The 12,621-nt window shown below is 39.5% G+C and overlaps 1 protein-coding gene across 8 annotated transcripts in view; it reads left to right on the top strand.

The window, feature by feature from the left end:
• The window catches only part of CNTN4 (contactin 4), a 903,676-nt gene that overhangs the window by 826,520 nt on the left and 64,535 nt on the right, over positions 1–12,621 (top strand). For all 8 annotated transcript variants that reach the window (XM_086697570.1, XM_086697562.1, XM_086697563.1 and 5 more), the window contains one exon: positions 9,069–9,196. In XM_086697570.1, coding sequence (XP_086553696.1) covers positions 9,069–9,196 — 128 coding nt within the window. The remainder of the gene's footprint in view (positions 1–9,068; positions 9,197–12,621) is intronic.

The following is a 12,621-nucleotide window of genomic DNA, read 5'->3' as shown; positions in this document are numbered from 1 at the left end:
ACCCCCCTAAGGTTCATGTCTACCAGCAACTTCAAAAGGTTAGCTTATTTGGAAATAAGACCTTGCAGATGTAATTGAGTTAAGATAAAGTCAAACCAGATTCAAGTGGGTCCTAATCCAATGACTGGTGTCCTTGTAAAAAGAGAGATATTTGAATATAGACACATGTGCACAGAGGGAAGACGATGTCAAGAGACACACAAGAAGAATGCCATGTGATGTTAGAGGCAAGAATTCAAGTGATACATCTATAAACAAAGGAATGCCAAGGACCAATGACTGTCACCCGAAGCTAGGAAAAAGGCAAAGAAGGATTCTCCCTCTGAGCTTCCAAAAGGAACCAGTTCTTCCAGCACCTTGATTTCAGACTTCTAGGCTCCAGATCATAAATTCTTGCTGTCTTAAGCCACCCAGTTTGTGGCACCTTTCTCTGGCAGCCAGAGAAAACTAATATAATAAATACCCTGTTCCCCCTCCTGCTCCTTGCTTTGGTCTCTGTGAGGTGTTTCTGGTGTGGGGAGAATCCAAAAAGGAGGAAAATGTAGCCTGTAGCCTAAAGGCTACCCAAAAGCCCTGTTCCCTTTACTCAGCACAGGGTGATAGTTTAAAGTAATCTAAAGTGATCTCAAAACCCCACAGGAATAGGGTAGAGACATTGATGAGCTCTTGGAGCCAAGGTAGGAGCTACAGAGTCCAGTGACTGCTTAAAGGAGCTACTGCTTTTCCCCTCTAGCTCACTGGTGCCCTACAGGAGTGCTGTGTGGTAGTATCCTATTTTCCCATTAATCACAACTAGCTAGGAATGGGTTTTTACATGAAATCTCCGAATTATTTGGATTAAAAGAAAATTCGGGGGCACCTGGCTGGCTCAGTCGGTAAGCATCCGACTTCAGCTCAGGTCATGATCTCAGTTCACGAGTTCGAGCCCCGTGTCAGACTCTGTGCTGACAGCTCAGAGCCTGGAGCCTGCTTCAGATTCTGTATCTCCCTCTCTCTCTCCCCGCCTCTGCTCCTCATGATCTGTCTCTCTCACAAAAAAAAAAAAAAAAAAAAATTAAAAAATTCAATGCAGAATGATGCACACACATCTGTAGCTAGGCAGTCCTTCCTTTGACTTAAAAATGAGGCCCTAGCTGCCTGGCAGACATGTGCCTAGCCGGATACTGTGTCTTAAGGTATAGTGACCCCTGGTTTAGGGATGTGTGACTTAATTGCCCTCATTCTAGTACATCACTGTCAGCCCTGGGGTTACGAATCCTATGCCATCTCCACCATTCTGCCTGTTGGCTTGAGTTCAGAAGTAGCAGTACTTATAGTAACCATGTTTCAAGCTTTAGAATATATTTTAGCCCTCCAGGAGTGTTAACCTCTTTTGTAATGTGTAAATCTGTTCTTTCAAATAGCAAATGTGTTTTCTGGAACTCCTCATGTGTAAGAGAAAAGAGAAGCCTCTTATGACCCTTTGAAATTTTTTTAACTATGCATGATTTTCTTTTAATTTTTTTTTAACGTTTATTTATTTTTGAGACAGAGAGAGACAGAGCATGAACGGGGGAGGGGCAGAGAGAGAGGGAGACACAGAATCGGAAGCAGGCTCCAGGCTCTGAGCCATCAGCCCAGAGCCCGACGTGGGGCTCAAACTCACGGACCGCGAGATGCTGACCTGAGCTGAAGTCGGATGCTTAACCGACTGAGCCACCCAGGAGCCCCTAACTATGCATGATTTTAAGTGATTTATTTTGTCCGTGTTCTAACACTATTAAAGATGACCTCGGGGCACCTGGGTGACTCAGTCGTTTAAACATCCAACTTCGGCTCAGGTCAAGATCTCACAGTTTGTGAGTTTGAGCCCTACATTGAGCCCTGCACTGACAACTCAGAGCCTGGAGCCTGCTTCAGATCCTGTGTCTCCCTCTTTCTCTGTCCCTCCCCTGCTCAGTCTCTCTCTCTCAAAAATAAATAAATGTTAAAGAGGACTTAAAAGTTAACAGAGGGTGCCTGGGTCTCTCAGTTGGTTAAGCGTCCAACTTCGGCTCAGGTCATGATCTCACAGTTTGTGGGTTTGAGCCCCACATCGGGCTCTGCGCTGATGGCTGTTTCAGATTCTGTGTTTCCCTCTCTCTCTGCCCCTCCCCTGCTTGTGCGCTCTGTGTCTCTCTCTCTCTCTCTCTCTTTCTCTCTCTCTCTCTCTCTCTCTCTCAAAAATAAATAAATAAATAAACATGTTTAAAAAGTTAACAGTTTGAACCCTCCATTGTGTGGTTGAAAGGAAATTATTAATCCCCAATACCCCCCTTTGCAGGAGGGGAGAACTGATTTTCTCAGTTGTACCTTAAAGGGTTTTACTTACAAAGTGAGTGTTTCCAGACAGGTGAGGATGCGCCTCGTCTATCACCAGCAGTTGGGCTTCCATTGCAGAACTGCTTTCAGAATCATGGGTCACCATTTGGGGATAACCCTTCTCTTTAGGGTGATGGAATATTGTGGAGTTGGCAGCTTTTGTCATCCGTTACTAAAGCCCCCAAAAAGAAAGGATCAGCATTTTTAAAGGTCCAGTGTCCCCAGACTGGTTTTGATTAATAGGACTGACAAGGTCAGCTCTTCAATGGCCATAACCCAGAGCCTCATATTAAGAAAAGAAAGATTCAATTTATCTCATAATTCCAGACATGTTCCTATCCTCTGTGGATCTGAAATCTCTAAATGAAGTGGAGGAATAACTGCTTCTCTATGCAATGTGCAATTTATTGTGTTGTGAATTAGATGACCTCTTTTCATGTAGGGAAAATGAAGTCCTATGTCACATCTTTATTTTTACTACTTGCTGCTTTATCATTTTTGACTTTTCTCTGATACTATCAATGATTTAAAAGGAGCCTACAGGTAGGTCAGGGCTAACCTGTTCTAAGCCAGGAACAGATTTACATTTTCAATTCCTTTTACCTAACTCTATCCCTATTCATGAGTATTAGAAGGAGCTCAAAGTTCATTATCAAGCTAATAGCTATGGGTCAGTCAATAGTCTGAAACAGGAAAACTGAAATGAAATGGAAACTTTGAAATCTCATCAAGAAATAAACGTAAAAATACAACTGTCCTTGGATTGGATTCAGGCACTATATTCATGGAAAAAATGAATATAGAAATACTAGTCCAAAAACTCCTTTTCTAAGTTGGTATAGAATCCAAATTGAAAGGAAGCAAGTATCTAAACATTTGTGTTGAGTTATATTTCAAATGTTTCTCACGTTAGTCTAAATTAGCACCCCAGGGACAAATGCTAGCTTTATGCTAATTACACACTTATAAAAATCCCATAAATTCAAAGCAACAAGTCATTGTATACTTGTATACTTTATCTGCAGAAATAAATAGCAAAAAGTGTATGATACAGCTGTATATAAAAGAAGATCAGGTCACTTTTTTCAGACTCAGAAATACATGGTCATTCCTCTATAATTGAGTTAACCAGTCTTCTGGCAACAAATTCTAAAGAAGTAGCTGTCAACAAATCATCTGGTGAATTTATTCTCTCCTCTCCACTTTCACTACCACTATCTCCTGAACAAGTTCACTAATTTCTTTAAGATATTGGGATCTTCCAATTGCAAGGGATTAAAACCAAATTTCTGGTATCTTAAATTATTGACTTGTGTAACTGGGGCATCCAAAGGAAGCTTCTGGCTTAGCCATGATCAGAAACAGGGGCTCAAAGAGGTCATAAGTTCTCTCCTCTCTCTCTCTCTCTCTCTCTCTCTCTCTCTCTCTCTCTCTCTGCCTCCTGGCCTCTGCTTGTCTTCACTTGACTTCCTTTAGGCATGCTTCCAGTGGTGGGTAGGATGACTGCTAACAGTTCTAGATTTCCATCTCCAAATGTAATCATTCAATAGAAAGAGATTGTTTCCTCAAATAGCTCCTGGTTTTGCTAGCATGCCTAGCCCTAAGCCAATCACTGCAGACGGGGGAACAGGGTCTCCTGATTGGCCAGGCCCTGGTCCTTGCCTATCTTTATACTGTGAATAGCATGGGAAACAGATTCCCTACCGGCAAACGCAGTGCCCTTCCTAGTATGCATGTATAGAGATGTGTGTGTTACGGTATTTAACACATTGACATCATTTCTAGGTACGTAATTATCTAAGGTCTTTCTGCTTTATGTAGGCCTGGTGCACAGGGGGTGTTGAGTAGATATCTTTGAATAAATGAGGCCAATTTTCATCCCCTTCTGTAACTACTTGATGTTGCCCACATGCTTCATTAAGCATAATAATGTTTTATAGGATTTCAGAAGGGCAGAACTACTTGGTAGTAGTCTTAGCCTTAACACAGTCCTTTGTTAATATCTGAAACAATGGATTTAGGAGGCTACAGAATTTTAGTTTACAGAATATTTGGCTAGTGCACTTATATGGCACATTTCAAGTGCCTGGCATTGGTGTCAGCACTGCATATCTTTATAACACCTTGGGAAATCATTACTTTTATTATTCCATTATCTAAATAAGGACACTTACATACAAAGATAATAGTCACACAGTTCATAAGTGGCACGAGGCTGATTTGTGCTTAGACGGTATAGTTTCAGAGTTTATGTTCTCAATCAGCACACTATATTGCTTGGATAAGAAGGTGGTTCAATCTCACAAAATTCCATGTTATATCCACATTTGGATTATAGCTAGGAAAAATAAACAGTCACAGCAATAGGGTATAATTTAATGACAGATACTAAAATTTACTCCTTCTACAGATTATCTCCCTCACTCACCTTTTCCATTGTCCAGAGTTTAAGTCTTGGAGGCTTAGTTCTTACCTCTTTGGTAAAAAAAAAAAAAAAAAAAGTGGGGCATGGGGGGATATTAAAACACTTAACCAATGTCAGGCACTGAAATATTAAAAATGAGTAGTTAGTTTGTCAAAATTACTTTGTCATTTAACAAAGCTTAAAGGAAATTGGATAAGGAAGCTTTGAGTATAAGGGGCAAAGAGAGCCTTGAGAGAGATTGTGTAGAGCTAGCTGGGTCCCATAGCTGGATAGCAACAATATGTTGGGTGCCTTTTGTGCAATGGATATACCATCATTAAGGATTCAGGGATGCAAAGGACAGTGGGAAATGGGAAAAACATTTATACAGCACTTTACAATTAGTAGAACCTTTCACGTATCTCATTGTAGAAGATAATCATCATAGTAACCAGTGACATTAAAAGAAGAAAAACTAGGGTGCCTGGGTGGCTCAGTTGGTTGAGCCTCTGACTTCGGCTCAGGTCACGATCTCACATCTCATGAGTTCGAGCCCCACCTCAGGCTATGTTCTGACAGTTCAGAGCCTGGAGTCTGCTTCGGATTTTGTGTCTCCCTCTCTCTCTGCCCCTAACCCACTCGCATTCTGTCTCTGTCTCTCTCAAAAATAAACATTAAAAAAAGAAGAAGAAGAAGAAGAAGAAAAACTGATGTAGACCAGTAGCTCTCTATTGGGGATGATTTTTGCCCCCACGGAACATTTACCCATATTTGGAGATATCTTCGATTGTCACAACTTGGGAAGAGAGGCAGAACGACTAGAATGCAGTGTGTATGGGATAAAGATAGTGCTAAATATCCTTCCAGGACAAAGAATTATGTGGTCTAAAATGTCACTAGTGCCAAGGCTAAGAAACCTTAGCTTGGACATAAGTAATTGGGTCAGGTCACATACTTAGCAAGAATCAGAGTCAAGGCTAAGACCAGGTGATCTGATGACAAACTCTTTACTTGTTTTCTTATTCATATCCTGTTGGCATTAAACACTATTATACAGGCAGTGGTTTTAGGTTTTTGGAAACTACCACTTGAAATGGTAAAATTATTAACAGGCCTTTGTGCTTTGAAAGAGTCACCTCACCCCTTAGTGTTTAATATGCTCCAGATGTATGTTACCTCATGGAAGATGACTCCATATCCAAAACACAAATGTCACCTTCCTTACTGAGATGTTCTATGTTGGCATTTCACAATTTCCAGAGAATCGTTTTATAAATAGGAGTATGATTAACTCATTTAAAGCTATTTTTGTGATTATTGAGGGAATTAGGATTTAATCACCACTCTATTTTTATCAGTACATCTGCTCTTGGGCTAATGGGTTATCATATGGTCTTTATTGAGCAACTGTTATGTGCGTATTATGGTGTGAATGAATAAAGGGCCTCCTTGTCTGCCTCTTATATATTGATTTGGGAGGACTCAGTTCATTTGTGTATTGACCTCAGTTTGTCAGATATAGTAGTTGGAGTGCAAAAAGCAGGCTGACTTAATTACTATATTAAGGAAAAGTATGTTCAGAGAATGTCCCATTTTTTCCCATATGCACAAAAAACTAAGTAGGAGGACAGTTTTAAAGACGAAAGAATAACAGCAACAAAATGACTGCCTAGTACATACCAGGAAATGTGCTAGAAATCCCACTGACCTTATCTTACCTAATTCTTGCCTCTGATCACACAGGTAGAGCTGACAGCACTGGAATTAGAACACCCATCCTTCTGATTCCAACATCCTATATAGGGTGCGTCTGCCTTCATACCTTCTTATCAGCCTGAGAGTCATCAGGAAATCTGTAGCTGCTCCATCCCTAAGGGCCTTCATGAAAAGTATATAGAGCATTTTCAAACCAGTATATTTTAATCTTCACCTGTGGTTTTAAAATGACTAACCAAAAATTCTATTAAGTGAAGCTGTGACCAATCTAGACCCCTTGTTTCAAATATTTGTAAAGAACTCTATTAGGGCTAGCACAAGTGCACAGTGGTTTAGCCACTCTGAATTCTTATAACATATTACTGATTTTTTTTCCCTAGGATATTTATTTATTTACTTATTCACTCAGTCACTTAGCAGATACTTACAAGGCATCTACTGCAGGTTATCCTAGGCACTAGTTCCTAGAGGTTAAGTCATAAGATAAACACAGTCTTTGCCCACAGAGAAGCTCATGTGCCATATGGTAAGACAGCTAACAAGTAAGCAAGACTTCTAGATTGTGTTTGAGATGAAGAAAAAAAGTGGCTGCAAGAAAAGAGAATAACAAAATAAAACAAATCCACTTTAGAGATATGAGTCTGTAAGAAAAGAGCTGCCTCTGAGTTGAGGTCATGAGAGGGTGTGAAGGTGGTAGCTATGTCCTGGTGTAAACGTAGGCAGAGCAGCAGATAGAAAGGCCCTGAGGTGGGAAAGGGTCCCAGGCGCTCTAGGGACTTTCAGAAGGCCAGTGTGCCTATAGTTCATTGAAGGATAGAAAGATTGGAATGAAATCAAGTAGGCAAGAGAAAGGCAAAGGCCAGATCCTCCTGGGTTATAGAACAGAATTTATTCTGAGTGCACTGGGGTGCAAGGAAGGATCTTTAAGCCTGAGAGAAGATGTAATCTGATCTATATTTTAAAAGATCACCTGATCACTGACTGAAGAATAATAATACATCTGAGGGGCAAGAGTAAAAATAGCAAATCATATAAGAGGCTGTTTTGATAGAGTAGATGAGAAGGGGGAAGCAGAAGAGATAGAAATGGGTGAATTTGAAGGATAAACTGGAGGTTCAGCAGACATTTACCTTGAATGGGCCACCTGTGTACATTTTTTTTAGTTCTCTGACTGGTGTCCCAGCCAGGCTACGTGTCCTGTTCATGTCTGCACCTTCCTCTGCTGCTTAGTTCTGTTGAAAACAGGGTTCTCTACAATCTTTCCTGTTCCAGTCTTGTGTCTCTCAGTGAATGTGTTTCCTTCTCAGGTGGTAGACATTTGTCACAAATTGTGGGCCCTGAGATGTGCCATCCCCATTTGCTATTCTGCCATTGTCATACCATCTTGTGGGATATTTTAATTTATTTTTAATTCAGTTCTTGCATTTCATTAAAAATGTATTGCCTGACATATTTCAGCAAATATGCTTAATAATAGCTCATTTAAATTTAAGCCACTCATCTAGAAGAAAACATTTTTAAGTTAATTAATTAATTAATTAATTTGATGTTTATTAATTTTTGAAGCAGAGGGGACAGAGCATGAGTAGGGGAGGGCCAGAGAGAGAGAGAGGGAGACACAGAATCTGAAGCAGGCTCCAGGCTCTGAGCTGTCAGCACAGAGCCTGACACAGGGCTCAAAACCACAAGCTGTGAGAGCATGACCTGAGCTGAAGTCAGACACTTAACCCACTGAGCTACCCCAGGCGCCCCTTAAGTTTATTTTGAGAGAGAGAGTGCATGCATGCACGCTAGCAGGAGAGGGGAGAGAGAGGGAGAGAGAGAGGGAGAGAGAGAGAGAGAGAGAGAGAGAGAGAGAGAGAGAGAGAAAATCCCAAGTAGACTCTGGGCTAGTGCAGAGCCTGATGTGGGGCTCAGTCTCACAAATCACAAGATCATGACCTGAGCAGAAATCAAGAGTCTGACGCTTAACCAATTGAGCAACCCAGGCACCCTTAGAAGAAAACATTTTCAATGAAAATGAAATGGCCAATCAAGAGATTTTTTTTTCTTATACCTCAGCTGTTTAAAGACTAACATGAAGGGTGCCTGGGTGGCTCAGTTGGTTAAGCGTCCGACTCTTGATTTCAGCTCAGGTCATGATCTTATGGTTTTGTAGGTTGAAGCCCCGCATCGGTCTCTGTGCTAACAGCATGGAGCCTGCTTGGGATTCTCTGTCTCCCTTTCTCTCTGCCCTTTCCCAACTCACACTGTCTCTATGTCTCAAAACTTAAAAAAATAAATAAATAAAGACTAATGGTGATCTACAATAAGCCTTCCCTATGCATAATGTGGTTAGAGATGCCGAAGACAGAGAATGGTTACAACCTATCTAATGTTTCTAATTTATTCCAACAGAATGTTGGGATCGTTTTACCAAGATAAGTGTTAAAAGTACTAAATAAGTCATATATCTTAATTATATTTATGTGTCTATAGATAAATACCCTAAATAAAGATGAGGCTATCAAGTGATATAGCCATGAGTTAGAGTTTGAAAGATGACGGAAATAATTTTCAGTTAGTCATATGAGTTAAACTTACCATTTTTGGTTTGTTTTAATTTCAGAATTACCATTTCTGAAGATGGAAGCCTCAGAATTGTCAATGTGACTAAGTCAGATGCTGGAAGTTATACCTGTGTAGCCACTAACCATTTTGGAACTGCTAGCAGTACTGGAAACTTGGTAGTAAAAGGTAATGACTAACCCAGAGAACACATACATTGATATACATGTTTTCATTTCTAGTATTGCCATCTTGGGTGTCAGGATGGCTGAGTGGTCTAGGGAGCCAGACTCTAATATTGCTATCTATAGAAGTGGCATCATTCATTTTAATATGTACAGATATTACTGTGTTGCTAAATTAATACATCATGCCAAACATGATATGATTAATGATTCTTAGAGAACTGTTGGTAATGAATATGATTGAAAGGCTATCTTATTTCAGCATCATCCAATACAATTTTGAGAATTACAGCCATTGTATCCATTATACTATTGTAACTAATGTTATCTTCAATCCTTTAATTAAATTTCTTTCAAGTCTCTGTAGATTTGAAATTCATGTCTAGGAACACTGTGCTAACAAATTAAAAACCCATGACTCAAATACTATTTTTAGCCAACATTGTTTAAACAATGACATTGGCTATTTTTAAAAGAGCTACTCTGGTTATTCAGAGATATGGATATGGATTATTATACCAATAAAGGGCTTTGATCACCTCTGTGCTTTTTTAGTCACCCTGCCAACCCTCTCAGTTTTGAGGAAATAAAATTTTCCACATAACCTTAGTCTGGGTGCTTTGTAGTATATGACACAAATTCCTTTATGCCCTTAGCACAGCACATGATATGAGTCTATTCTATCACCCGATTGATGGGATGCGCTGAAAGTACTAAATTGCAAAGTATGAGATTTTAATTTACATTTTATTTGCATTTCTATTATTTCCTGGCTTATAGAGTCATAGAATTTTTGAGTTGAAAGGATCTTGGCAATGGATGATCTGACTGGGGAAGATAAGGCTCAGGTTGGTGACTTTCTCAAGGTCACTAGTAGTGGAAGAGGGGTGTTAATCCAGGACTCCTGTACTAGGAAATATTTTTAATTCTGTTTTCTTTTTCTATAATAGATTTTTATAAAATAGATTTTTTTGTATAATAGATATAGATGGGTCACATCATATTATTTCCTTCTTCTTCTTTGTTGCTCCTTCTGTGAAGTAAGATAGCCTAAGAAAAATAAAAATATCTCTCTATCTCAATTGTAATTTAAAGAAGAAAGATAACAACTATCCAATTGCCTATTTTGGGGTCATTGGAAATTGGAAAGATACTACCATTTAGAGAAGGCTTTTTATTCAAAACATACTTATCTATGCACACAGAAAAACTGGAAGACCAAGAGTCAGAAGTAAATCTGTATTTAGATTAACTCCACTATTTCAGTCTGTAAATTAATCACTCAGATCAATAGCATGGGCATAGACTATCTGTGCACTTGATTTCACAGGGCAAAGAGAAAAAGAGGTTAGATAATATTTGTAAATCAAAATTCCAGCTAGAGGTCTTTGCTAATTTATGGCTTTCTCAGCTGCAGAAGGAAACAGTGGTCAGCTAGGACCAAGAGGAATCCCAAGGTTTCAGAGCTGGTTAATGGCAGAGCTGGGACCTAATTATAGATTATTTGTTAGTTATAGAGATACAAGAGAGTACTAGGCAGTAGTCTTAGGTAGTGATTAAGAGACTGGGCTTACAGGCAGAGAGATCTGGCTTTGAATCTCATTTTTCTCACTTACTAGCTCTGTGACCTTGGACTACATAATTAACCTGTGTTGGGATAATAGCAGTGCCGACTTCTTAGAGTTGTTTTGATGACTGTGATAATCCATGTTAAGTGCTTAACATAATGTTTGGCACTCAGGAAATATTAGTAGTTGTTTTGTTGTTGTAGCTTATATTTGAATAAAATGGCTGCACATACATTCTGAATCTTGTTGAAATGAACATTTTTGAAGTTGCCACCACCAGCCCATTAGAGTAATTAGCAAAGAGAACTGCTGAACCTGCCATCAAAAACATGCCTGAGAATGTGAAAGATTATAAACACCTAAGGCTAGAAACCACTTTTTGCTGTTCTATATTGCTGTTTTTGGATGTTTTTATATGTAGTTACAAGTTATGTCCTGTGTTTGATAAGCCTTGATTTCCTTGGCTTTCAAGATGGTGGACAGAAAGGAGTGTCCTGTATTTCCCATTAGAGTTCATATTCCAGCCATACAACCAGTCCCAGGACACTCCATCCCCAACCATCCAGATGGTTCTCTGATGCTTGTGCCAAATCACAGCACAAAACTTGCCAATAAACCAGTTATGAAATATGCCATATCCACCCCATGTTTGGGATGGATATAAATGTTGCTGAGGTAGGAACATCCACCTTTTTTAAGAGATTAAATACTTTATTTCTAGACTTCTCATTAAATGCAAATGGTGATTTCCCAAGTATAGTGTAAGAGACAGTTTTAGACTTCATACTTTCACTGTTTTTTGTTTTTTGTTTTTTTTCAATAATTTGTTTCTTACAATGTGTATTAGGAAAATACTAGTTTTCCGTTCATGGCAATGATTAAAACAAAAAAACAAACCTCCTTTTAAAATATGTTTAAGTAAAGGGATGCCTGGGTGGCTCAGTCGGTTAAGCATCTGACTCTTGATTTTGGCTCAGATCATGATCTCACGGTTCATGAGTTCGAACCCTGCATTGGGCTCTGTGCTGACAGTGCAGAGCCTGCTTGGAATTCTCTCTCTCTTCCTCTCTCTGCCCCTCCCCTGCTCCTGCTCTCTCTCTCTATCTCAAAATAAATAAAAACTTAAAAAAAATAAAATGTATTTAAGTAAAGAAGTGAGCCAGTATAAAGAAAAATGTTAAGTATGTGTTATTATTATGAGGCAATACACAAAATCATAAAGATGGGATATGAAGATTGGGAAAGATGGTACATTGGCATTTTACAGGATAGTTTTAGCAGACTTATGGAAAGGATTTAGAGGGACATATGACAGGATCAATACCTGTTTTGCTGAGGCACATGGAACACTTAAAAACTAAAATGTCCTGATATAGGGGGGAACGAAAAAGACTGTGGCAGGAAGAGCCTGGTAGCCTGTGAAAGTGGAAGGCCAAGATCTGTAGGTATGAGCCCTGGGTCATTGGCTCCCTGCCAGGGGGAGTTCATTTGTTTAAAAGCCAAGCTCTTTCTGGGCTTGGCTGGTGGTGCTCCATTGCAGTCGGTTTTTCTGCAGAGGTTCTCTGCTTCTTTTATTATTCTTATAGGTGAGAAGGGGGAAAAAAGAAATATGAGTTTTATCTGGTCCATATGTTCACAGAAGTTAGCAATCCTGTTACTTTAGGTAAGGTCAGAAGGTATTTGAGAGAACATTTATCTCCCGTTGCTTGGTTCTGACTCCCATTAGCATTAATGGGAAGTACATGTGTGTGCATAGGGGCATCCAGACCACCAGGTCGCTGTGAAGGACATTAACATAAACCGAGAAATGCAATTTAGAAATCTGCCCCATAAAGCACGATAAAGGCAGAGAAAACCATTC

The sequence above is a fragment of the Puma concolor genome, chromosome A2, assembly GCF_028749965.1.
Source record: "Puma concolor isolate L17-30 chromosome A2, mPumCon1.1.hap2, whole genome shotgun sequence".
NCBI classification, from domain to species: domain Eukaryota; kingdom Metazoa; phylum Chordata; class Mammalia; order Carnivora; family Felidae; genus Puma; species Puma concolor.
This window is presented reverse-complemented; position numbering and strand designations above follow the sequence as displayed.